The sequence below is a fragment of the Cygnus atratus genome, chromosome 1 (assembly GCF_013377495.2).
Source record: "Cygnus atratus isolate AKBS03 ecotype Queensland, Australia chromosome 1, CAtr_DNAZoo_HiC_assembly, whole genome shotgun sequence".
NCBI lineage: Eukaryota > Metazoa > Chordata > Aves > Anseriformes > Anatidae > Cygnus > Cygnus atratus.
In genome coordinates, this window is record NC_066362.1 from 109,931,413 (window position 1) to 109,956,207 (window position 24,795).

Consider the following 24,795-nt stretch of genomic DNA (forward strand, 5'->3'; position numbering starts at 1 on the left):
GCTGTTAATATTTAAACACAGGGTAACCATTAACAGCAAACACAGATTACACAATGCCAGATCTATTTATTAGGCACCCATAACAAAGGCTAGATGGTGCAAGAGCTTAGTATGATGTTCTTTAACCTCTGAGAGCTAAGTTCAAATCCTGGATTAGATCAGAAGCAAATGTTAGTTACTGTCCTCATCCTTTTGTGAGCTTCGTAAACCACACCATTCATAACATTTAGCAATTCCCTGGTACTCTAATTTTAGATCTCTGTGGCAGGCTGGCACTATTTGCCTGAAACATCACCCTACCCTGTAAACAGGTGTTGATCCTGATGGGAAGGGAATAAGTAGGTTCTGCTGACTCAGAACAGGGCAATTTTACTACCTCAGTGCAAGGAAACTGCATTCTGGCAGGGAGGTCCTAGAGAGTGGACTACAGAAATTAGGATACTTTGATCTTAGCTCTTGTTTGCTTTCTTTAACAGCAAAGCTTAATCCCAGGAAGAAATAAGAAAAGAAAAAAAAAAGCCACCTGCACTGCTTTAGGTTTATTAGAGGGCAGCATGAAAACCATGCTTGCACATAGCCTCATCTTATCAAATCAGGAATGACATTCATTAATAGAGCTGTCTGAGTTTGCACGCTGTCTGCCTGGCTTAAGTCCAAGTAGAGTAGACAGTACCTTTCTCCCACAAGTACTAAAATTCCTCCTGGAAAAGGTTTACCTGCTCTTAAGATGCTGATTGCTTATTAGTGTGTTCACTGCACCTCCCTTTAAGAACCTTGTAAAGTGTAAGAACAGTAAGAATTATTACAAATAAATGTGTTTGGAGGACTTCTTAGTCAACAGCCTGTAGTTTGGAAAAGTTTCATTTAATCCATCCGTCCAACATTGTACCAGTAGAATAATTGCAAAGAAATACTGCTGAAGCTCTCTTTCAGTCCAAAGAGACAAAAACCATCTAGAAGAAGCCCAAAGAGCTGAACTTGATTGAGGCTGTTAGACTAGTAAAATCTCACCATCCTTAAATATGTTTCTTACTCTCTAAAGCATACTTGCAATTAGTCCTTTGTGGTTGATAGTCCCCTTAATAGGAGCTGGAATATCACATTTTCTAGCATGATTAGTTCATCTTGGCCAATATGAAAACTGTTTGATCTAGCATGGTCTAAGGAAAGAGAAATGAATCTGTTAATGGCTTGCTGCTTTAAGAAAAATTAAGGCTATATTATGCCAAATGTTAACAGAATTCTGCTGAAGAAAAATAGACCCTTAACATTTTCTCTTGAAGAGCTGATCAGATATGTTTTACATCTGGTGAAAGGAAACAGAAGAGACTTTGCTACAGTATAGCTGATATGCATTACACCAGTGACATAAAACAAAGCTGACATTTAGCTACAGGAGGCCTTCGATATACTGCAACTTTTGGATGATTTAAATTGCTGTAATGGCTGCTAACTGTTCCCTATTTCTTTTTTATGTGAGAAGCACAGCTGGGACAAATGAGTGTGCCAGGGGTCTTTTGTGACTCCTTGAACTGCAGTAACTGTGACTGCAGTCAGCTAAGCCATGGGTAAATCGTGCTATCTCTCAAAACTGAAGATTAGATTAATCTTAAAAACGGCCAGATAGGAGAACTCTATTTCAAAACCCAGGTGCTTTAAGTTTTGCTGCTGGAAGTGGTAATTTTGCAGGTACAAGTAATGCGAGTGCTCAGCAAATACTGAAACATTATCCTCTTGCGAGTCCTCTGACCTGCGGAGACAGAATTCCTTATCTGTAAGAATTTCCTATATGAAAGCACTGGTCCATCTTGCCAGGGGTGCTCCTGCAAGTGCAGAACAAGCTACCCACTTTGAAGGCATTACGTCTTCCCACGGATGATCTACCAGCATTATTTTGACATGACTGAGAAGTAAAGTCACAGGGCTACAAACAGTTAAAAGATTAACTAATCTCTGAGATAGAGTGATCAAACGAGCTAAGAACCCTTTAGAAGAGGCTTCCTGTAGCAGGGGTGAAGAAATGATTTGACTCAAAGGGAAATAAAGCAGAGACCAGGCTAGTCTGACGGTTAACTAAGTGGAGAGTGATTAGATACCCCATGCATTCAGTGTGTTTTGTTTTAAGGCCTCTTTTATCTCAACTCCTGCTGAGGGAATTTCAGTTGATACTCTACAGGGGGCTCCGGCTCCTGGCCAGCCCTGGGAATACAGGGCACTGGGGAACTCACTCCAGGAAGAAGCAACAGCTTGAATCCTCAAGTGTCTGCTCTTAAAAAGACCAGGAGGGGTCAGGTTTGCAGTTGGATGACTGTTCCGCAGCAGAAGGACTAAGATCTGAGAATAAAAACATTACGGAAACAATATGTAGAATTTGGGTTCATGTGCCTAGCATTTACCAGAATATTTTTTTTTTCTTTGTAGAAGAGGAAACAAAACCAGTCATACTTCACAGAAAATACTCATAAAGCTAACCAACTGAACAACAACAACAAAAAACCCTTGCTCACTTTCAAATATATTCAGTATTAAGAGAAAAAAAAAATGTTATTCTTCTTCTGCAAGCAAAATACTAGCGTACGGTCTGAAGAGAAGCTGATTTTCTTCAGTAAGCTGCAAGACCAGCTCTGACTGAAGTTAGAGATACTGACTCGAAGACCATCTGCATTTTGCAGGTTTGGTCACTGAATAACAGACCTGTCGGAGATTTTGGCAGGTTCATCTTTTAAAGAAAAAAGGATGGCAATAACAGATTAGTTTTCTAGGCCTGTGTTTCACAACAGCTCAGGTAACACCGTATCAACAGACTATAGCCCATGACAATATATATTTGCTTACTGCCACTTTTAATCTTTGTGGTTGGTTGGTTTGTTTGTTTGTTCTTGTCAGAAAGGAGCTGATTGCCAGGCTGGAACAAGTGGAAAAAGAAAGCATGGATGCTGCTCAGCTGGCGAAGGAGTACGCAGAACTGACGGAGGAGAACCGAACGCTGAAGCTGGCCCAGACGCAGTGCGTAGAGCAGCTGGAAAAGCTCAGAATACAGTACCAAAAGAGACAGGGATCCTCCTAACTCACAACTGGCTTATGTGAGGCAGTTAATACAGGATTGGTCCTGTGCTGGAAGGAGATTTTAAAATAAAGGTCTGTTTAATATGTTATAATACTTCACTACAGATACAGAGTATGTAGAAGTCTATATTTGATTTAATGCTTGCCAGCCAGTAGCTTAATATAATGGATATTTCATCCATTATATAATGGATATTTTATTTCAAGTAACATAATTGAAGTTAATCTATCCCCATTATATGTTCTGGTAGATCAGGTTTCTTTTCTAAACATATTTCTTCCAATTTAAGAAGATATGGACACACTAGAAAATGATATAAATAGTCTCTGTGTTGGGAATTTGGACCATACTAAGGCATACAGCAGGGACAATGTTAATATATGGAATACATGTATGTTAATTTTAGTTTGGTGAAGATTTTTTTAATTATTTTCCTCATGCCTAAAGTGTTTGGAAGTTATCTTAAAATGGATCTCCTCGTGGGTAAAAACTATACTTTATTATCCCTTGTCAGCTTTACAATGTTGTATAAAATCTGAGAAATTGCACATTAAAATTGAAGTAACCCAATTACTATTTATGAAGTGAGTGTACTGCCAATAATCGTTTGCAAGTTATGAAATTGAAAGGAAACAGATGAGATCAGGCTTTCCTTCCTCAGGCATAAAATAGCCTGAGAGTCTTTTTATTGTGCTTTTTGCCATGAGAGAAATGAAAAATTAATGTATGACTGCTACCGTCATAGCTTTAACTGAGAATATGTCACTAAAAGTACCATGAGGGTATTTTGTTCTTATTTCCTGGTTATATTTTGAAACATAAGTGGCTGTAAGTAGGGACAGGAGTTTGGTGATATACTAATAACCTGGAATTAAAATGTTTGTTTTACTTGCTCTATTTATCCCTGTATTTCCCTAAATCAATTGAAATTCTTTGTTATACTTCCATTTCTATTCATATAGTATTTTTTTCATTAAAAGCATATCTAGAAAAGCCATTTTATGTTCTGAATGTTCTTAATCCACCCTGTATTTTTAACTCTGCTTGACAGATGCATCTTCGTGTGGTTGGAATTCAATACACACTTGATTTCTCATTAGTACTAAAAAGTCTTAGTAATGGAAAACTACGCACTTAAGATTTCCGCCATAACTTTAGCTTTGATTATTATCATTAATGCCTTATAAAAAATGGGATTTTAGGTTAATCCAAACAACTCCTGGGGCAGTCCTTTGGCGTCAACAGTAACTCTGGCAGCAGAGGAGACCAAAGAGCACAAAGCTGCCTCTTCGCTTCTCTGTGGCCACTCCCTGCGGTGTGCCCCTAGTCTGGGCCTAGTCTGAACTCTATCTTGTGAGAGCTAGAGAGAGGGAAAAACAACAACACCATAATGTATAAAAAACACTTGGGATGTTAAGCCTTGGAATGCTGGAAAAGCCTTGCTGATGGCAAACATACCTTGTGTGGACTTCAGGGTTTTACTTTGAGCACAGCAGGCTATGGAATCTGGGATGTAGTCTTTTTGGCTGGATTTATATGTTTTGAACAACAGGATAATCATTATCAAAATTTTTTTGTAGATTTAGTCACAGATTGCTCTATCTAGCTTTGAATGTCAGCTGGTCTGCGTGGTGATTTCAGTGAATTTGGTGAAAACTGCACGTACAATTATTTCATTAACAGACTGGCTTTGTATACAGATGGATCAGACAGCAGAAGGAAGTCATCAGGAAATGTTTACAGGTGCACAGACACCAAATCTGTGGCATGGTCCAGTTACCAGCATGGGTAAATATGGAACCCTTGAAACATCCCAAACTAAATTAATTCAGAGATCTGTATTTAAACTGGATTATGGCTATTTGCAATCAATTTTTCCTCCTACTTTTAGCTATGGTTGAAGTAAAAAATAAGTGTTTTGTATCAATGTATTTGCATGCCAGCATGGATGCTTATATGCCTGAAGTAGTGACCCAGAGAAATTTCATCACAATTTAAATGGGTAGAACTAAAATAGAAGTACCAAGAATGGAAAATCGAAATATCGAATGAAAAAAAAAAAAAAAGAAAAATAAAAATAGCAGGGGAAATGTGATTTAAAGAGAAGAGAGTATAAAACTAGAATTTTCCAAAAATATTCATAGGCAACTAAATTAAAGTGCAGAACAGTCAGCATAATCCAGAAAATCATTCAAATATTGCTAGGTGTTAAAATGAGAGAACAGCCTCCTGAGAAGTTACTACTGTATTTAGCATTCACATACTGATTTTTTTTTTATCAAGAGCATAATAAAGATACGTACTTTCATATTCAATACATCCCCAGTTCTGACATGATGAATTTTTCTCTAGATACTACTTTGAACTCTGTAGCTTTGCTGACCTAATAGCTAAAAATAAGGTGTTTTTTAAAGAAAAACTTTGCTTGTCATATTTATCCTGTATTTTCCAAAAGATAATATGATTTGTGTCCTTCTGTTATTTAAGGAGAGACCTTAAATTACTCTGCTAACTAGGTCCTTTGTAAGTATAGCACTGTAAAAAAGCATTATGTACGGTTATTTCAGAGATGTGTTTATGTCATGTTTCACCCAGGACCGTAGAAGCCAATTTCAGCTTTTGAGTTCAGCTGCCAATGAAACCTTCAGTTTTGTAATGTCTGACTGCAGCCTGGGGACAACTGCAGTCGTGTTCAAGCAAACCAGCAGAGCATCTGAAGCCTGTGCTCACGATTCACCCATGGCCAGAACGCAGGGAAAAGCTGTGTCTCAGATGGCAGCAGGAGTTTCTAAATGTCTAAAGCTATACAGATGCAGTCTGTTACACAGAGAAAGTACATTTATTGCTGTTATTCAGGTTAGCAAACGTAAGCGTGCCACTACAATGGCAAATGCATTTGCTTCAGACCGCTTAAGAAAACAGTGAAGTAAATGAATTTAAAAAAACAAGACCTGTGCTATCTATTTCCTATTATTACTAACTTCCTTCCATCGTAACAAATGCTGAACAAGCTTAATTTAAGTATTCCAGTTAGCAAGGATATGACTCATGCAGCCTTGAAACAGCCAAAGTCTAGGGCAATTCTGCATTTGAGAAGTCTGGAAGATAAGAACCTGCTTTTTTGAGTTTGGCGGCTTGATTTTTATTTATTTATTTATTTATTTTTTAACATTTCCCTTTCCACAGTTATCTTCATTCCAGCTGTTTTTGCGAATTAATCATCTTTGGAAATGTGTCACCTCCCTCGCCCCAAAGGCTTTATTGCCACCTAGGCTTTTGTGAGCATGACACATGGCTTGTTTTTCCCTACCTAACATTCTTTGCTTGCTCAGAGCTCAGGATGGCAGCACACAGATGTCAGTGGTGCTGTCATTTTGGCAGCACCAAGTTGTGCACTGATAGAAGAGGACTGCAGGGAAAGGAGGTTTGCTTCAGGCAGAGACATAGCAGGAGGACCACTGTCCCTGGCCAGCAGGATTATCAGGAAAACTGGCAGAACCCATTATGGCAGGGCTTTTCTCTCCCATGCACATACTTCTACATGTGCACACCCACAGCCCTGAGGGTCTTCTCCCTCCTGTTAGAGTATCCTTGCACATATATACACAGAGAAGAGGGGAGAAGATGCCAAACTGGCATCGAGCTCTGATTTCCCAAATCAATGAGCATTAATACCTGCTGTGAAGTATGCAGAAGTTGTGCTTTCAATACTTAAAGTGCTCTGTGATGCACCACAGTGCATCTAAGGTGCTCTAAATACTCCAGGCTGTGATACTTTGTGTCTCTCTGAACAGGCCCCATTAATGCACCTTTTGTTTTTTTATCTGTGTGTGCCTCAGTTCCAGCTGAAAGAGAAGGGTGGGAGAGGGCATACAAGGAAAATTAATTTATCTTATCACGGCACAATGTAGGAAAAGTAATGCAGGAGACCCACGGATAATACACTGATGAACATCCTTGGAAAATCCATGATGAAACTATTGACTGTCTTCTTGAAAATCTATCTTGCTTGGACTAGTATCAGCCACCTACAGGTTCTTCAGTGTTCCTCACAAAGAGTGCCTTGCATTAGTCATAGCCATATGCATGAAAGATGGCAATCATTCACACAATAACTCATCCCAGGCTTTCTAGACTGCACAGTCCAGTGGTTCAAGCTGTAGAAAGCACAAGATTTAGCATGAGTCACTCAGCATTTCTACACGTCAGTCACCAGTTCCCCCTTCTAAACCTCAGTTCCTTTAATTCCCCCATCCTCTTTACCCCTTCCTGAGCAAGTAGCATCAGTCTAGAGCTCAGATCCGGTTGACTGGTGGTCTCATGACGTGGTCTGATGAATGTTGCATCCTTCATATGGTTTCCAAAAGTTACAATCATACAATGTTTTGTGGCTTGGTGCTGGTACACAACAGCAAGATCCTCTGCCAGCCTGCAGGTGCTGGCTGTGAGGTATGATTTCTTTCTCTGAACTGCTTAGGAATATATGAGAACAGTTGCTCCATGTATTTAATTATTTGACTGAATTTTATATTAAATTTTAATACAGAAATTAGGGAAATGAAATGAGGATGCGTGTGCTGATGTAACAAACATGTGGCGAGAGGCAAGGCTATCTTTCGGGTGCTCAGGATTAGTACAGGGATATGAGAACTGCAAGTGACAGAAGGGAACTAGCTACAACTGAGAAGAGGAACTGGTGAGTGAGCTGTATGCCTTAACTGCTTTCTTGCTTGCTTTTTATGGCTGGCATCAGTGGGATGTACAGACTGTTATCCTTAGCTCAAAATTAAAAAGCTTTTGTTTGGACGTTTCCCAAGGCTTTTTTACACAAACATTTTATACTGGAATATTTACTTCATTTAGGGTTATGTTTTTGTCTAATATGCCTAGTACCAGCCGACCTACCTGTGGTATAGATGCTTATAGCACTGTAGGTGGTTCTCATATAGAAAGAGGAATAACCAATATATGGCTCTGTTCTTCTAGTACAGATGAATCCATGCCAAGGGTTGTATTTGCATTAAAAATACTCAAATTATAGCCTTGATAAATAGCCTATGTGTTGTAAAAACTACACTGAAGCTAGAGCACTTTGGCACTGAAATAAATGCATCGCCACTAATCGGCCTTTACTACTTTCATTGCACAAGCTGAGTTTGTTGCTTTTATTAACTAGATCCGCAGTTACCCGCACGAAGGGGCAGTGATGTGATGTTCTGTGATGAAAAACCTCCCACTTCTGTCTTGTGACTGCTCCACAAGCGTATGGCACATCCCGGTGTGCAACTCAGGCTGCCCTGTGCCTACAGACTTCCTCTGCAGCCCTGTGATTGCTTCAGTCCCTCCTGCTTCTTCCTTTGACTCCTGCTTCTCCCTCTCCCCTGCTGTGCCTGGGCAGCTTAAGTAAGTCAACCACTCAGAATTGTTAAGAGTAGCCAGAAGCAAAGACATCCTTTGAAAACAGCACCTGCTAAAAACCTTACCTGTCTCATGGTCAGACCCTTCTGTATTCATGTCAGTATATAGGTTTACTTGATTAAATGTCAGTATTTTCTATACTAAGAAACTATAGTATTTTCTATACTATGCAAGTGTTAATATTCATGGGAGACTGGCACATTCATACATACACATACTCATAAATACAGTTCTAAATATTTGGCTTATTTGGGGAGCTCAGCGCCTTGTTGAGTGTTTAATCAGACAAGAAGCCCACTGCTCCCATATGAAATAATACCTCCTTTTGAATTTATCTGCATTCAAGGAGAATGTGAACACTAATTTGTGAAACAATTTCAAAAAAGGAGGATTCTTTCAAGGAAAAGATAACTACATAAACGTTCCCAGCTAAACTAAGTTACATCCAGGTATGCACTAAAATGTGCTAAAAATGTGCCTAAATCTATTTATGACCCTTTGAAAAGCTCTCATTAGTTTAAGTCTGTGGAAGAGGCTCTTACATCTGACTGTGTGAGCTCCCTCTGGTGGGTAACGTGATATCTACCACTAACATTGCAAGACGTACAGATGCCTCAGTAAATACTTTCAGTATACAATCACATTTTTCCAAGTGGAGTTTTTGTTGTTTAAGTGGTTATAGCTACTCATTCTTCACTTTATCTGGTATAGGACAGTTTACCAATTTCTCACCATCTGATCGTGTCTGTGTGAAAATACTAAAAGGGTGATATCCAGTGTTTTTAACATACTAGAAATACTTGCACAAAGGTGTAGTTTCCAGCAAAGCGTTAGACAACAGCTAACATGAACACCTGAGCTGAGTGAGTTCTGGCACCCTAGAGAAGCTAAAAGAGTTCAACATACTTCCATGTCATATAGAAACTTCTTTATGTGTCCAAAGTAGTTCTGTTGACTTCAGCTGGATTTACATTGATCTCTGTTGATTCCTGCCTGGAAATCTGACCTAAACAGCTTTACTTTACAAGCACTACCCAGTACTAATTGATTGCAGACTCTTTATGTAAAAAAGATTTATATAATAGCAAAAAAAAACTAAGAACCAAATATTCTTTAAATAAGAGTACAGAACAGCTCAGAATTGTTTTTCTATTTATTGGTAAATTTTAAGAGGCCTTAAATCTCATACAGCATGGTCTTCATGAATTACGTTTTGAAATACACTAACAACAACAAAATGAAAATGCAATGTTGTCTTTCTATTTTTCTCTCTGTATTCAGTCAGATTAAGTAACCTGATTATCCAAAGAGTTGGACTTTGGAAGCACACACTAACGCATGGGAAATTTTCCAGCCGCAGTTCAAGTTTCAATGACCCAAAGTGCCTGTGCTGGAATATTAGGCTTGTTTTGCAAGCCATGAAATCGGTGGCTCTTGCACAGCCCACAATTTATTTGAACAACCATATTTTTTTTGGAAAATTTGGATTCATATTACATTTTTGAAGGAAAAAGAGCAAAAAAAGCATGCTAATAAGTTTTCTTTGCTACTTTAGCTGTTTCAGAATTCCCCTTTAGTTCATAAAAAGAAGTTTCTTTCCTCACCTGGCTGAAACCTGGCAAGACACAAAGCTGTAGTTACATGGTTTTAAAAGTGAGACGTGAAAACGAAAGAAAACATAGGCAAGATTTTACCAAAAGTAGTGGACCACATTTTTATCAGCAGTCTGTGATAGCTGTGTATCTCCTAAGCATGACTGTACATGCAGTGTTTTCAGATGTTTGTGAGGGTCTCCTGATCCTGTAGCTTCTATTCAAGAGACTGTTAATTCAAAGTTTGACCATCAGAGTGCTCTGACTTAAAGCTAACAACATTTTGTCATCCAAAAGGGAATCATCACTGGATTTTTATCATGAGAAAAGGGCATTTTAAATGTGCTGAACATGGTTTCTGAAATGAAGGAGTCCACATCTAAGTGAGCGAGGCTGCTGGGTAGGTTAATCAGCAACATCAAGAGCACACTGCATGGTAAACTAGATTTAGGCCCTGGTTCAACACAGCACTTAGTGTGGAGCACTGTTGCCATATCAAACAAATCTCTCAAACACATACCTGACTTGAAGCGATGAGTAGTTCCCACCCATTGGCAGCGGTAGGGTTTTATTCACGTGTTGAAGTGTTTGGTTGGATCAAGGCCAAAGAGACCAGCACCTCAGCTTGAAACCTGACGGCTAAAAGACCATCTGAATGTAGTGACGTGCTAGGAGTGTTTAAACACCGTGCTTGGTCAGTACTTTTCCACTGAGCAGTGAGTGAGCTAAACAGGTCGTCACTGAGCCTGATGCTGGGAAGGGCCTTCATGCTGTGAGGTGTGTACAAAACTCGAGCATCCTGCTCCAGTGCTTGGAGCTGGGTCTAGGCCCAGCTTCAGCTTCTGAGAAGCCAGCCCCAGGTGTAAGTCAAAGTAATGAAGAAAACATTCTCTTTTGTCATCCCTATTAAACATATTTGTTCCTACTTGCACAGCTACAGCCATGCCAAGGCTTATGGAGTGGCTCTGTGGAGTCATTACATGGAACTACATGACTTTAAAGAAAAGCAAGCAAACATAGAAAAAAGGTCAAATATTCACAAAGCACTATGAAACGCATCTAGAAACTGCTGTTGACTAAAAGATTGACAGTATAATACTCTTAAACAATTTTAGAAATACTCTGCCAGCTTTTCTTTGGAAAAAAATAGCAGAAATAGAGGGCTAGGAGGAAAATCCCATGGGTTTCTACGTTAGATACATCCCATTCCTCCTTTCTTCTCCCTTCACATACCCCTTCCAGTTCTTCCAGTAAGAGGAGATCTCAGCTGCTTCAAAGATGTGACAGAGAAAAAACGTTTCTTGGAGTTATGACAGTGGCACCCGTGTCTCTGAGAAGCTCTGCATGCCTTATGCTTTGGAGGCAGGCATTAGGCGGGGGGGGAGTGCCTGGGTAAAGGTGTGTCCTCTGCCCTCCATGTGAGTGCCTGATCAAATCCCAGTGTGTAATAAGCATGGAAAATGTTCAGTTTGCATGTGGTAAGAAGAGACTTGGAGCTAAACTATTTCCTAGTTGAACTTATTCCTTAACCCAAGAGCATTGATGTGTATATGACTGTTCGGCACATGGATTACTCTCCCCTGCAAATGCACACTTCAGACAGGGATATATGACCACTTCCCTTCCCTTCCCATTCAGGAGTACTAAAGCATATGCTCAGAAAAGATAAGCAATTTAAAGTAGAGTGCCTTTATAAGATAGATAGGCAGTGAGCTCAGACCTACAGTGATATGTACAGCTGAACAAACAAAATGACTATTTCAGCATGATCTTAAGCATTTGGAGCTTTTTGTCTGATGACACACTTTCCTATTTCAAGAGTAAGAATTACTTAATCTCTGTCTGAAGTACCAAAGGATTTACGAAACACACCATCTTCAGCTAGTCTCAGCCTTACTGGAGCATTATTGAGGACTTTTATTTAAAAACAAAAAGTAAAAACTTTCAACCCCATTTAATTAGCCACGCTTTTATAAATACCGTTTTAGTTACAAGAGTCAATACCAACTGAAGGACGAGGTTAGAAGAGGAGGACTAGTCCACAGTGGGCCCAGATTGCTCACTACACAATTTAAGTCAAGTTTTCTAAATTAACTAGTGTTTGGGTAGGCAGCATGCAGCAGTCTCTCAGGGCTTCATTATCAGGAACTGGGCAATAGGACTTCTTGAATGTCAGATTTCTTTAAATAAATCAAAATTGACACATCACAGCAAGCCAGACTTCACCTTTGACAATTAAGGCTGTATTAAGACCTCCGCTAACATCTGACAAGGCTTTGGACAGCAGAGATAGTGCCCCAGTTCAAAAAAGATGTGAGCAATTCATATTGTGTGTTATCTGGGGCTGGTGCTATTCTGGGAATGCAGTCAATAGCAAGGAGTAGGCATCTATCCAGAGCGTAAGTGCCTCCTGTAGCAGTCTTTTTATTTTCCACTGACTACATAGGGACCATGGGGTCCAGTCACCCACCAGCTGGGTCTCCAGGGGGCTCTTATTGCATCTTGAGTCCGTATGAAAGAGCCATTCATTCACTTAAAACTTGGCTCTCACCACTTAAGACTTCTGGGAATATTGTTGAGAATGAGACTTTTGGTACTCTGAGTCATGCTATGTGGACGTAAAAAGTACCTAAAACTCAGATTCTGAGTAGCCTTAGTGCCTAATTGTTTTGTCTTCACTTGAAAACCCCCTCTCAGAAACCAGACACTTGCAAAAGAAGCTATTCTGCCAGCCCCACAGAGGCAGGTATGGCATGGCTACAAACTGAGCACACGCAAAAGGTAGCTTGAAATACTTCTGGTATGTCTCTGCAGCTACAGTCATTGCTCTCTTGAATTTAGGGGTCTGACATAAAGCCCTGTTGTGTGCCATGTACATCGCATCCGTTTGGTGTGTCTCCTTCCTTGTGGAGACATCTCCAAGTTTTACAGGGGAAGGGTGAGCCAAAGGAGCTGTTCCACTCCTTGCCTGGCTCATTCCAGCTGCTGCTCTTCATGCGACTGGCAAAAGGCAGAGAAGCACCATCAGGTGGCAAAGAAGCAGCCAAAAAGTCTTCAGACCTGTAGATCAAATGCTCCTGAAGCTTCATAGAGGCTCTAGAGCACTCCAAGAGGAGATAAAACAAATGAGACAATGGAAACTGTACTGTTAAAAAGTAGTTTTAAAAAATAATACTGTGGAGCTGTGATGAAGATGTGTGAGAGACAAATAGACCACTGAGAGCAGGAGTTGGTATGGACAACTATATTCAAGAAGTTGAGCTTTTTCAAGGTTCATCCTGAAGATTCTTTGAAGTGGAACAAGATTAACTAGCAAGATTAGTTAGTACTTATGTAGTCTGTGAAAGAAAAAGAAGAAAAAAAGAGATAGATGGATAGATGCTGCCTCTGTAATGCTCCTGGTCTGAAGCCTGTAATAAGCGGAAATTCTGGAGGCAGACAGCTGGAAAGTGGTATCAGACACTTCTTTTTTAACATACTGAAAGAAGAAATTTCTTGCTGGTTGGAGATTAGAAATACAGGAAATATTACCTAAGACCTTTACTCATCTGCGCTCTTTGACCTTCAGAGGGTTTTGATGACAGTTTAAAAATAGACTTTTTATTGTGTCCTATTAGAGTAATAAAGCTCTGGAAAGAAGGCCAATATTCACTGTAAGACTTGTGGCAGTGTATGTAGGTCTTCTGGGGCTTCCTTGGAAAGCCCTCTGGGACTGTTTCCTTCATGTGTGGAGGACAAGGGGAGAACAGCATGCAGTGATGTCTTAACACCTCACCCTAGGTTTGTGGGACCTAAAAGCCCAGGACATGCCACCTGCAGCCCACTTTGTCCATTCACTCTCAACAGCTGATGAGTTGTTCTGGATTGTTCTTTTTTTCTGTAACTATTCCAGGTTATTCCTTCCTAGATCTTGTTATGAATTTTCTTTAAAGCTGCGCTACACATTCTGTGAATTCAGCTCCAATTTTGTCCTTCCTTCTGCCTATTCCTGGAAAGTCAGTGTGCAATTTATCCATATATCGGTAGTGTGAACCAGCAATCCATTTGGATTAAATGGATGAATGTTAAATTGTAGTGGTGTTTCTAAGCATTCTTGTGAATGACCTCTTCTGTTACCTGTTCATTCTGCTAAAAATCTGTCCCTCGTTTCCTTTTGAGAACTGAACCAATTCACTGTATTTTTTGTTAGAACTGCTCCAACCTGCTGTCAGGTGGCTTTTTTTACAAGAGTTTCTTCCTCTCTGTAGAAAAAATAATTTTATGTCCAGACCAAAACTGTTAGAAAAACAGAATTTATTTGTAGCAACATAATAAGGGGCGATTAACTTTTTTGGTTGGTGGCTTTTCCCCATTGTAAGAGTCTAGTTCTTTTATGAATATACTAGTATTTATATATGTATATATGCTAATTGCACAACTAGCGTTATGACATATGTTAGCTGTTTTATGAATAATTCTGCTCTCCAAATTAACGTGCTTCCCTTCATGACTCGTCGATTTCTTTTTCCTCATTGCTCTTTTGAGCCCTTTCTGTACTTCTTTATTCTTTTGAAAGAACAGCAACGACCTTTCTCCCCAGTTTGTTCTTATTTCTCTCTCATTGCCTGTCGGGTAGCATGGCTGCTTCGGCACTGATAGTCAAAGGCACCTTTCCTACCTGGAACCCATTTTCCTAGAAGTTTGCTTCCTGTCCTTATCTGAAAACATAAATGTCTTGCTTTAACAGAAGTTGTTTGCCATGCTCCAGTAAAATCCTAACACAAACACATGGCTGCAGTTACTAAAGCAAGTCTTACATATTGAAATCATTGAAAATACATTAAAAACACAGTCTTAATATGCAAAATACCTTAACAGCTTCTATAAGCAAGATGCCTTTAAGTTCAGCAGGCAGCAAGACAAGTTTCCTCAGCAGTTCTGATTTGTTTTCCAGAGGGTTTGTTGGTTAACTAATTCTACTTAATTCTATCAATGATTAAATTTTATGCTTTCATTATAAGGGTTTCCCAGGGCATTATCTACCTAAACAACATTTTTTTTCCTAGCATGAAGCTTCTTTTTTAATATATGTATCCCATAATACTTGCTCAACTATGGTGGTTTTCTAGCCAATAAATGAAGTACATCTTGTTCCCAGCAGTTATTTAGCATATTTGGCAATGTGTCTTATATTGCTGTTTGAAACCTCAACAGTATCTGAATGACCTCAGTTTAGTCCAAGCTAATTTTCACATTTTTAATGGCCTGCTGCCTGTTTTAATAACCCATCAATTGGATGCTTAAAACACTGCAAATAATTGTGATGTGTTCAGGAGAGAAGCTGCTTGAACAACACGAACAGGCTGACATCTTGAGAACTGATGAAAAGAGGATTCCCTGAAAACTGGTGAGGGCACAGTTTTGTTATCCACGACTCTTTAGTAATTTCTGCCAAAATCATTCCAAAAGCATTCAGAAGAAAGAACCGGAAAGCCTTGGCAGCTTCCAGGCAGTGTCCCCATCGTCAGTCTGGGAGCTGGAGGTCCAGGCAGGGATGAGGCACCACCTTACTCAAGTGCTTGAAAAGCACAGCCAGAGGCACCGAGAGGATGTCCTGGTCAAACAGGGATGCAGGGAGCAAACAGAGACATGTTCAGGAGGAGAAGCAAGGAACATTTGGCTTGGTTCATCATTTTGGACGCAAGTGGACTTCAGTTTTAAATACCTAGGTATATTTACATACCTCGATGTACCCAGGTGTATTTCCAAACACCTCCCACACTCCAGTATCTGCAATTGCAAGCTCATGATTGCTGTTTTAGCTGCTACACCAAATGCAGTGTGTTTAAAGCATGTTAGCTATTTGCTTTGTGAAGCTGCCTCCGTCCCCTCATTCTCCAGTTAATATTTTACATCTTTGAGCCCTCCAGAAGAAACACCAAAGAGCAATACTTGTAAGTAGAATACAGTTCTTTCATTTTTAGGATAGTGCTTTGCCTGCCAGGGAGCCCCACTGCAGGCTTCACGTGGTGAAAATGTTATCCTTCTTGATGAAGAGATGTGTCATCTTTATCACCGTGTGTCTGGCCACCTGGCACGGGGGCATGCTGATGTGTAACCCCAGTAGGGTCATGCCCCAACACACGTCAACATGCACACGTCCTTCTGGGGGTTTCCCTGCCCCTGTAAATCCCGGCGGTCTGCAGTGGTGGGTGGCTGCTCTACAGTACTCGCTATGAAACTTTATGTAAGTGTGTAACATACAATGTCATTTAAGGAATGCTATCACAAATAAAATGAGTCATTTAATTTAAGCACTGTTCTAATTTTAATACCGAAAATACCAAGGTACAACTTAGAAAGTAGCTCCTAAGGTAGGTTTCTCTATTCTTAGAAGCATCGGCTGTGTAAAAAACTTGGCAGAAGCTGAATTCAAACAACTGCAGCACTCTAGTTCTGTTTCAAAACCAGAAAGTACCTAGAAAATACAACAGACTCTCCAGTCAGCAGTTTTTTGTGCTGCATCATTTCCACTGCAATTGGCAAATAACGAAAAAAACAAGCAAGCTGTTCATGTCCGGACAGAAACAAGGCCTCTGTGGCACTGTACAACTGAGAACTTTTAAAACAAAACCTATAGTGCAACGTGCATCTGAGAAGTTTCTAGCAATTTAGAAGTGGTTATCTGACAGTATTTCTAGCTTTATGAAACAGCAAATGTTGGTATGCAACAGCAAGTATGGATAACAGGGACAGGCAACTTTGTGTTAATAGAAATGTGAAGCTTAGTCCTTCTGTCCTTACCAATACAGCTGCCAACAGCACAAAAGCAGTTATACACTTCTGGTTGGTACAAGAACAGACACTAATCCAAATAAACACAATTATGCTGACTCATGGCCTCTCTCCATTTGCACAATTAGAGACAGAGCTGCTGCAACCTCAACTAGTATTTTATGTATATATCAGCTTATATTTTAGCTGATCTGAATGAACTTTGACAGGCAGGCTTAGAAAACTTATGTAGGGACCTGTTGGGAAAAAAGTAGTTTTTCAAAGACTGTAAAATTGGTCAATATTGATTATTACACAAGAGCATTTTCTCAAAACATCTAGGTCAGTGTCTGGAAGTTTCCTTCCCATTCTGCTGCATCATTTCAGTCTTCCAAACTACAATGTCCCACCAGTGAAATTGCCAAGCAGTATTTAAATAACACAAATGAAAATGATGGAGAAAAAAGAAAAAGAAAAAAAAAAACCACATATTTCTTGATATGTAACATAGCAGTATATGTTTCAAACAGATTTTTAAAGGCTTGCTCATTCAGATTGTAGTGGGTCTACTCATCTGCCTAATGACATGTACTCTGTTAAATGTCTTATCAGATGTGCAGGACTCTATGTGTACTATATTCCATTTTGATCTCTCTGGATTATTTCGCAGACAACCCTAGACTTGAGCAATTTTTCATAAACAGTCAAACATGCTATACATTCCAATCCCAAAGCCTATGTCCTTACCTAGAGTGGCACTTCATCTGTCATCCTGAATGCTCCGGTTTCATTTATTACTTTGTTCCAAAAACATTTTTAAAAACACCCCTGGACTGTTCATTCTTGCCTACACCTGACAGTCTAATATTAAAGCAACAGTAACTACCATGCATTTACATGCAACTTCTGCATGTACTTATTAAGTTCACAGAAAAAATATCTGGAGTGTATTCTACTTTGCCTGAAAAAATGCTTGGTTTTGTTACTTAAACTGCTATGTTAAGATTTCTCCTCCGAGCACTTTGTCAGCTCTACAGGTTCTGCTCCACTTCTCTGTCTGAAAGGAACGTGCGGTATGATATAGCCCACGGTGTCATATAGTAATCGCTGAACGACACTGTCGCTGAGCGTCTCATTCAGCACGTCCTCCCCATTTTCTGAGAGCTCAGATGAGACGCGACAGGTGGTGTCATTGTTTACAAGGCAGTGATTCAGGAGCATTTCACCGGAACCTTAGCACTGTGTTCTTTCTTAGAAGGACTTAGTGTGAGGTAATTACAACAATCTCTGATTTGCAACATTTGTCATGGAGTGTAAGGCGTTTGCATTTTCTTAGGCGAGAACTTGCTTTCACGTGGTGGGAATGCTTGCAAACAAGCACCGGGAGCCGCAGGCTCCTATCTTATCAGTACCAAACACTGCTGTGCCCTGCCGGGGCTGCACATGGAGATTTAAGCAGCTTGACTGTGACTTGCAAAACTCCACCTGAACCCCAGGATCCCAAATTTTTCCAGGTGACTCCTAAGCAGAGGGAGGTGAGAAGTAAGTGACAACACACCCCGGAGAACATGGCTCCTGCGAGCAACACATGGACCTCAACCTGAGCCCGGGTGTCTTGAGAGGTCGGTCAACAGGAGGCTGCTTTGCCAGGTGCTCCCTCTGGAAGTCCCAGCAGGAGCAGCAGGCTTGGCAAGAGCAGGTAGAGAAGGTGTTGCTCTGGAGCTGCTATAAGCTGTCACAGCCCTTAGAAAGGCTGTATGAGTCGTGACCTTCACTGGGGGAACACAGACAAGAGTCTTGCAGAAAGCCCTAGTACAGTCGGCTATGAAGCCTTTCAGATAACAAATATAGCCAGAATTTGCTAGACAGACAAAAAGGTCAGGGTTTTGTATAGAAGAAGAAAAAAAAAATACTGTGGTGTATGAAACAATATCAGAAGATCTCCTAAGCTAAACGACAAACAGAAAACGCCTTACAAGGAAATTTAAGGTCGTGTTTACAATCCTCCTTGTCAGGAAATAAGTCTATGCAAATAAATACCTGCAGGAATTTGATTTTCTCCTGCCTGTCTGGTAGAGTGGCAACTTCTTCCCTCCCTTCTCTTCCTTACCCCTCCAAATGCTTGTGGGGAGGTAGGGCTGTCAGTGTGGAACCAAACCGGTCCCTTCAGGGGACTGAAGACCCTACATGAGCTCTGTGGACAGGAGACGGGGGCTTGTTTCAGGAAAGACACAACGTGTACAAAAGAACCTGTCACCAACATACTCACACGCTGCTTTTCACAACCGTGCCCAAGCCTCAGATACAGTTATACAGCTTGGATTTTGCAAATGGCACAAGGCATATGGGAATGGTAGGCTGCCGTGTGGTCTGGGATGTCTAAATAAGTATTCACTGACTTTTTTCAGGTGTTTTTGCAGAGTGTTTTGAAAACTGGCTGGGATGGTGTCCAGACTCCACCCAATGCCCAAGATTTGCACTGTCACAAAGTGCAAAATTTACACACTTGGCTGAGAGAAAGCATGTCTCAAAAAGCATTGTAATCATTAGAAAGCAGCAGGAACAGCAATGCAGGCTTTTGCACTGGGTGTCCCTGCTTGAGCAGGGACCAGGGGTTTGACCAGATGACCTCCAGAGGTCCCTTCCAGTCTCAGCCATGCTGTGATTCTGTGAAGGAAAAGGGGAAAAGAAACAGTGTGCTCCTGAGACAAATTCTTTTTGAAAGTGCATTCAAGAAGCTCCTACTTTCCAGTGTGAGAAACCCAGCTCCAAAATGTTTCTGGAAAAAGCTGTGAGTTGTGGATCATCAGCCGTCCAAAGAAGGGAGAGGAAAAGCAGAAACAACAGGAAACTATCAAGCAGATTACTGTATCCTAAGCAATACCTCATAAGACAAAAGACTAACGCAGAGCTGAGTTATCAGGAAATGACACTACATAATCAATCCCATCATTTCTATAACCAGTTCCAGGTTTGCAAGTACCCTTTCCAATCTAAACCTGCTGTTTTCAGCAACTTTCATCCTCCCAACAGGAGACAACCGCTACTTTGTGCACCATCTAGTATTTGTGCACCATCTGACATTTTAGTTTTTGGGAAGAAACTCCATCCCAGCCAGACCCAACACAGAGACTTGCAGGTACATTTCTCTCTCTATATATATATCTTTTTTTTTTCTTTTTTTTTTTTCCCATGTTGATAGTGATATCTTCTGTATCTTTTGTGCATTGGATTACCTTTTGCTGCATGTAGCCATTCTGGACCCTTTTTGACTTTCACAGAATTAACTAAGCTAGACATAAAATTAAAAGTAGAGTTAAAATTGGCCTCCTTTTCTTTTCAGTATGAGCTGTTCGCTTGAACCATGACTCATCATGGCTCGCAGTCACACCCAAGCGAACGATGAACGGACTGGCCAATCGCTCGGGAACAGGAGGAAATCCAGATAGGCACGGCAGATGGGCTAAGATTGGCTGCCTCCTCTTGCTGGATCACCGCAGTGACATACATGTTTGTAATCACTCCAGCTTCTCGACTGAGGCTCCAGCTTGGTAGTCAGTACCAGAAACTGAACAGCTTCTGTTGTGGGGCATTTAATTTGCAGTTCTAAACAGAAGCAGGCTCTGAATAAATTTTTTCTTCTGTTATGACAAATGGGAAAGCATACAACCTCAGAAAAATAAATCCTTTTTTTTTTTTTTTCAGAAAGCTGTAGTAACAGTACAGTTAATATGCTGAACGGTCAAACTCTTTTCCTGGCAAGTCATTCTAGGATCAATATAGAAGCAGTAGGTTACAACAAGAACCTTATGTTGTGAAATTAAAACCTAGCCAAGTATTTGAATGTATGGTATTCTTTCCTAATTTTGGTATGCTTTCCAGTCTTAGCCAAGCCTTCAAATGCATCATTCACTTTTGCAATCATCCTCTGTAACAAAAGCAAGCTGGGTGATCATAATGAAGAACTTATTTAAGCAAAACAGTACTTAGGTACTTAAAAAAAATGTTATACTATACTGCACAAGATCATATGCTTTCAAGTCTTTTTGCCGCTGTTAGACATCTCCAAAAGCAAATGCAATTTCATTGTTCACTGTTCTGCTCCTGATATATTTCTGATAGCCTTCAGATAGCCTAAGTGTATGTCCTTCAAAAGTCTGCCATCAAAATTAATCCTTCTTTAGGCATTAGACTCAAAAGGCAAATATGTTAAGATAGACTGGAATGACAATTCATTTCCATATTTTCTTTCAGAGTCCTTGAAATGTTTCTGTCTGATGCCAGAAAACCTAGCCTTTTGAATCATTTAACCAGTATTTTTGTTGTTCATCTGTCTGTCTTGGTTGTGTCTGACCTCTGTAATGATTGTAATAGAAAAAACATTCAGCTTTTCTTTCCTTTCTTCACTATGACTCAACATCCTTCTCCTCTCAGGGGTATGACTACAGTTTTTAGGGAATCAGTCCAAAGTTTTAATGTTTCAAGTATGGCAGAGATTTTTGAATCTGCTGTGAGAGAGAAGCCACTTCTTTCCTACTGTCAAGGATCTCACCCACAAGTATTTTTGTTAAGAACACTCAGGGTATCTCCTTCCACAGATATAGTGAATGTTTCACAGGTTTTCATCTGAGGGAGAGAGTGTGCGTTTCTCTAGAAGAGCAGCAAACCAGTGTTCCAGATATCACCAATAATCTAGCACTAACGAGCAGACTCCTCAGTTAGAGCAGTTTAGAGCAAGAGCAACAGAAGAACCCCAAGCTTGACACAGATGGGGTGAGTGATCTACCAGCTGTTAACAACCCCCCCCCCCCCCCAAAAGTACGAGTGCATGGAGGGGCCATCAAAGTTGCTAATTCAGGAGACTATCAATAGACCTAACTATGTGTTAAAGGAAGCAGATGGGCTCTTGGGCTGTTCGAGGAAAGGTTGGACCTGGTGCCTAGGGACATGGTTTAGTGGATGACATTGGTGGTAGGGTGATGGTTAGACCAGATGATCTTGAAGGTCTCTTCCAACCCTAGTGACTATGATTCTATGATTCTTCCTTCCCTAGTGCCACTAAGTGTACTTTTTAAGGTGGTGGCTCCCTTTCCCAGCAAAATCTTTTCATATAAAAGGGAACACATAACCAACACAGTGTGTTATGCCTTTAGCTTGTGAAGGAGCACCCCACCACGAGGTGTTTCACCAGGTCTTCCTACATCTTCCCAAATACTCAGCAATTCCACGAATCTGTTAGCAAATCTGTATCTGGCTAAAAACAGCTTTCTGCTGTTTTCAGGGTTTGTGGTTTTCTGCTGCACTGAACTAATTCATTTAAAATCCACACAGCTGCTATCCCACAGCATTACTTGAGACTGAAAACGCTCATCAAGCTCCGGACAGCATACACTGGCTTTCCCACAAACACCGAAGTTTCCTCCCATGCTTCAAAAGAGCCACTGTGTGATAATGCATAGCCTGGACAGTCTGACTGCAGCAATCTCACCTCACCTCCCGGACATTTCTGGTCTTTTCTCAGATCCCTCAGATCAGCCATTTCTGCCAGACAAAATTACAACTTTTACCATTTTCTTCTCCAGGTTTCCAGGAAAGCAAATCCATTTTTTCATGAATAAATCAATTGTTGTCCTCTTTCAAGCAAAGTACCTGGATGGGTCTTTTTAGTTGTTCTGCTGCAGTTCTCATTTATTGGTCTCTTCATACACCTCCTTCAGCCTATCTAAGCAGACCTCTGGTGTCCCACAAGTAGAAACTTTTAAATATGTTTCCCATCTTTTTTTGCCATTGTTTACATATGGTTTATAACCCCTTTCACAGAATCCTCTCCCTCCTCCCCAAATCATTCTTTTCAATCAAAACAAAATAGCCCCCACTTTCATTTCCCTGTGGAAATATTACTGTTTAGTTTAATGATGCTGTTTTTAAAAACAATATCTGAAAAAAAAAAAAGAAACACAAGTTTAAACTGAGAGACCAGTTTTCACTTTAAGAAGCTTTGACAAGAATTTGGACCAAATTAACTTTGAAATGATCGCTTTTATAATTGCATTTTTAAAGGACGGTCTAATAGAATAGGATTCACTTCTAGATGAAAAACATTTTCCTCTCTCTCTTTTTTTTTTTTTATAAAGAGGGAATTTAAAAATATTTTCCTGTGAGTAATAGTATGCTTTCCCAGAATGAACAAAAGACTTTTGTAAGCAAGAAAACCATGAAAAATAAGCATGTGTGTTCTTAAGAATTAGAACAGTACCTCACACATACAGCAAAAGACGGTATGGAAATAAATTTGCTTTGCTCCTTCGCTTACGTACTTGTAAGAAAATGTAGAAAGTCTTCAAAGGCTTTCTAGAATTTGTTTGAAGACTAAAAATAATTTTAAAGTAAGAGGCAAATATTCAGCTTATACATATTGACATAGCCCTGAGGTTTAAGTCACTTAAATGCGTTACATACTACTTAGCTACTTGATAGCTAGATTTACAGTAAGAAAATGCAATCTAAGTGTAGATTAAAAACCAGGTTTTGCGTCTGCAAGTTAACAGGAGGGAGCAGTTTGGTTTTCATTTACCAGAGTGCAAACGGACTGGTCTGCTGCGTGACGACGTGGATGAGTGAGCAGCAGGGTCCGCAGCCTCTGGTCCATGAGGGCCGGGTGGCAGACTCCTGCAGGAGATACTGGAATTGCTGTGCGTGCATCCATATTTTTTACTGCTTATGATAGTACGGCAAGTGCTTCCAGGAAAGCATTGGACCTGCCCCCTCTGTAGCGTGTTCAATCTATGTATATGAAACTGGTGTGTCTAGGACAAGTCTTTTACACCTGGTTTACTGTATGCTCATTTGGCTTGTGACCAGAAGTACCTGATTCATTGCATATGTCTCATCAGTCTGCTACAGTGTAGGTACGGGGCCAAGGGCAGAAACCCTCTTCTGACAGTAAGTGTCCTGCCTAGCCAGAAAAAGCTGGGCACAAAAGGAAGGAGATGGGGCCTTGCTGTTTACTTTTCTCAACGACTTTTGCTGATGTTTTTGATATATTCTGATCCCAGCATCCCGCAGAAGGTGCAGATTCAACTCATCCACAGTCCTCTGAGAGTTATCCACTTAGCCTAACCCAGTTATCTGTTCCCACCACAGACAAAGGAGCGAGACAGGCATCTCCAAAAGGAGTTTCATCACACCTGTCTCAGACACCCACCATAGGAAGGGGAAAATTACCCTGTGGAGATGCCTATCTGGTTCCATTGACTCCACAGGAGCCTAAATAAGTAGCTTAGACTAGACAGCTAATATTTAGATGGATAAAGATAGGTGGGATGAGTCTCACCTTTAGCATTGGAATATGTTGCAATTCAGCTCTGGAGAATTTATTAGCCAAGTTTCTGCTGTATGAAACCAGCTCCAGCATAGGAACTGAGGACAAGGGCAGAAAAGATCAAACACAGTATTAAAGATGTCCTGAATGTTCCTTGGTTTAGGCTGTGCCCATTTAACACAAAAATTCTAAACTACACCATATTCATTCATCTGGGCCATTATCCTCATGCAGACTAGTTGGAGCTCAGTGAAATCCAGCCACAAATCAGTACGAGCTGAGACCAAGCTGAGACCGGTGTACCCAGTGTGTCTGATGCAGTAAATGACACTAAGAAAAAGATAATGATATTCATGCTTCTTAGGGAAATAAAAGCATATGATATAATGGGATTTAAAATCCCATTGTCTTCAATGTATCAGAAAAAAAATCTATTGCAAAAAAGGGCATTATTCTTCATTTTCTTCTAATTGCATTCTTTTATTATTATTTCTTCTCATACTCATTAATTCTGTGAGGATTTATAATTCCAGTTTATAAACTGTTTAATCTTTAAAACATTCATTATTCATCTGCAGGAAGATCTACTTCCTTATTTTTCAGCTTGGCTCCCAGATCTCCTTTTTGCTGGTTTTACTTCTCCT

At 40.3% G+C, this 24,795-nt stretch overlaps 2 protein-coding genes across 7 annotated transcripts in view; both read left to right on the top strand.

Moving 5' to 3' along the window:
* MAP3K7CL (MAP3K7 C-terminal like) overlaps positions 1 to 4,064 on the top strand; it is a 30,584-nt gene extending 26,520 nt beyond the window's left edge. For 4 of the 5 annotated variants that reach the window (XM_035546075.2, XM_035546076.2, XM_035546078.2 and 1 more), the window contains one exon: positions 2,887 to 4,064. In XM_035546075.2, coding sequence (XP_035401968.1) covers positions 2,887 to 3,067 — 181 coding nt within the window. In that variant the 3' untranslated portion in view covers positions 3,068 to 4,064. Of the gene's footprint in view, positions 1 to 2,421; positions 2,786 to 2,886 lie in introns of all 5 variants that reach the window. The other variant, XR_004778548.2, reaches the window with a different exon arrangement.
* A 3,549-nt stretch (positions 4,065 to 7,613) lies between these two features.
* Positions 7,614 to 24,795, top strand: part of BACH1 (BTB domain and CNC homolog 1) — an 88,745-nt gene continuing 71,563 nt past the window's right edge. The window contains exon 1 of one of the 2 annotated variants that reach the window (XM_035546083.2): positions 7,614 to 7,763. The gene's annotated coding sequence lies outside the window, so the exon portion shown is untranslated. The remainder of the gene's footprint in view (positions 7,764 to 24,795) is intronic. The other variant, XM_050708854.1, reaches the window with a different exon arrangement.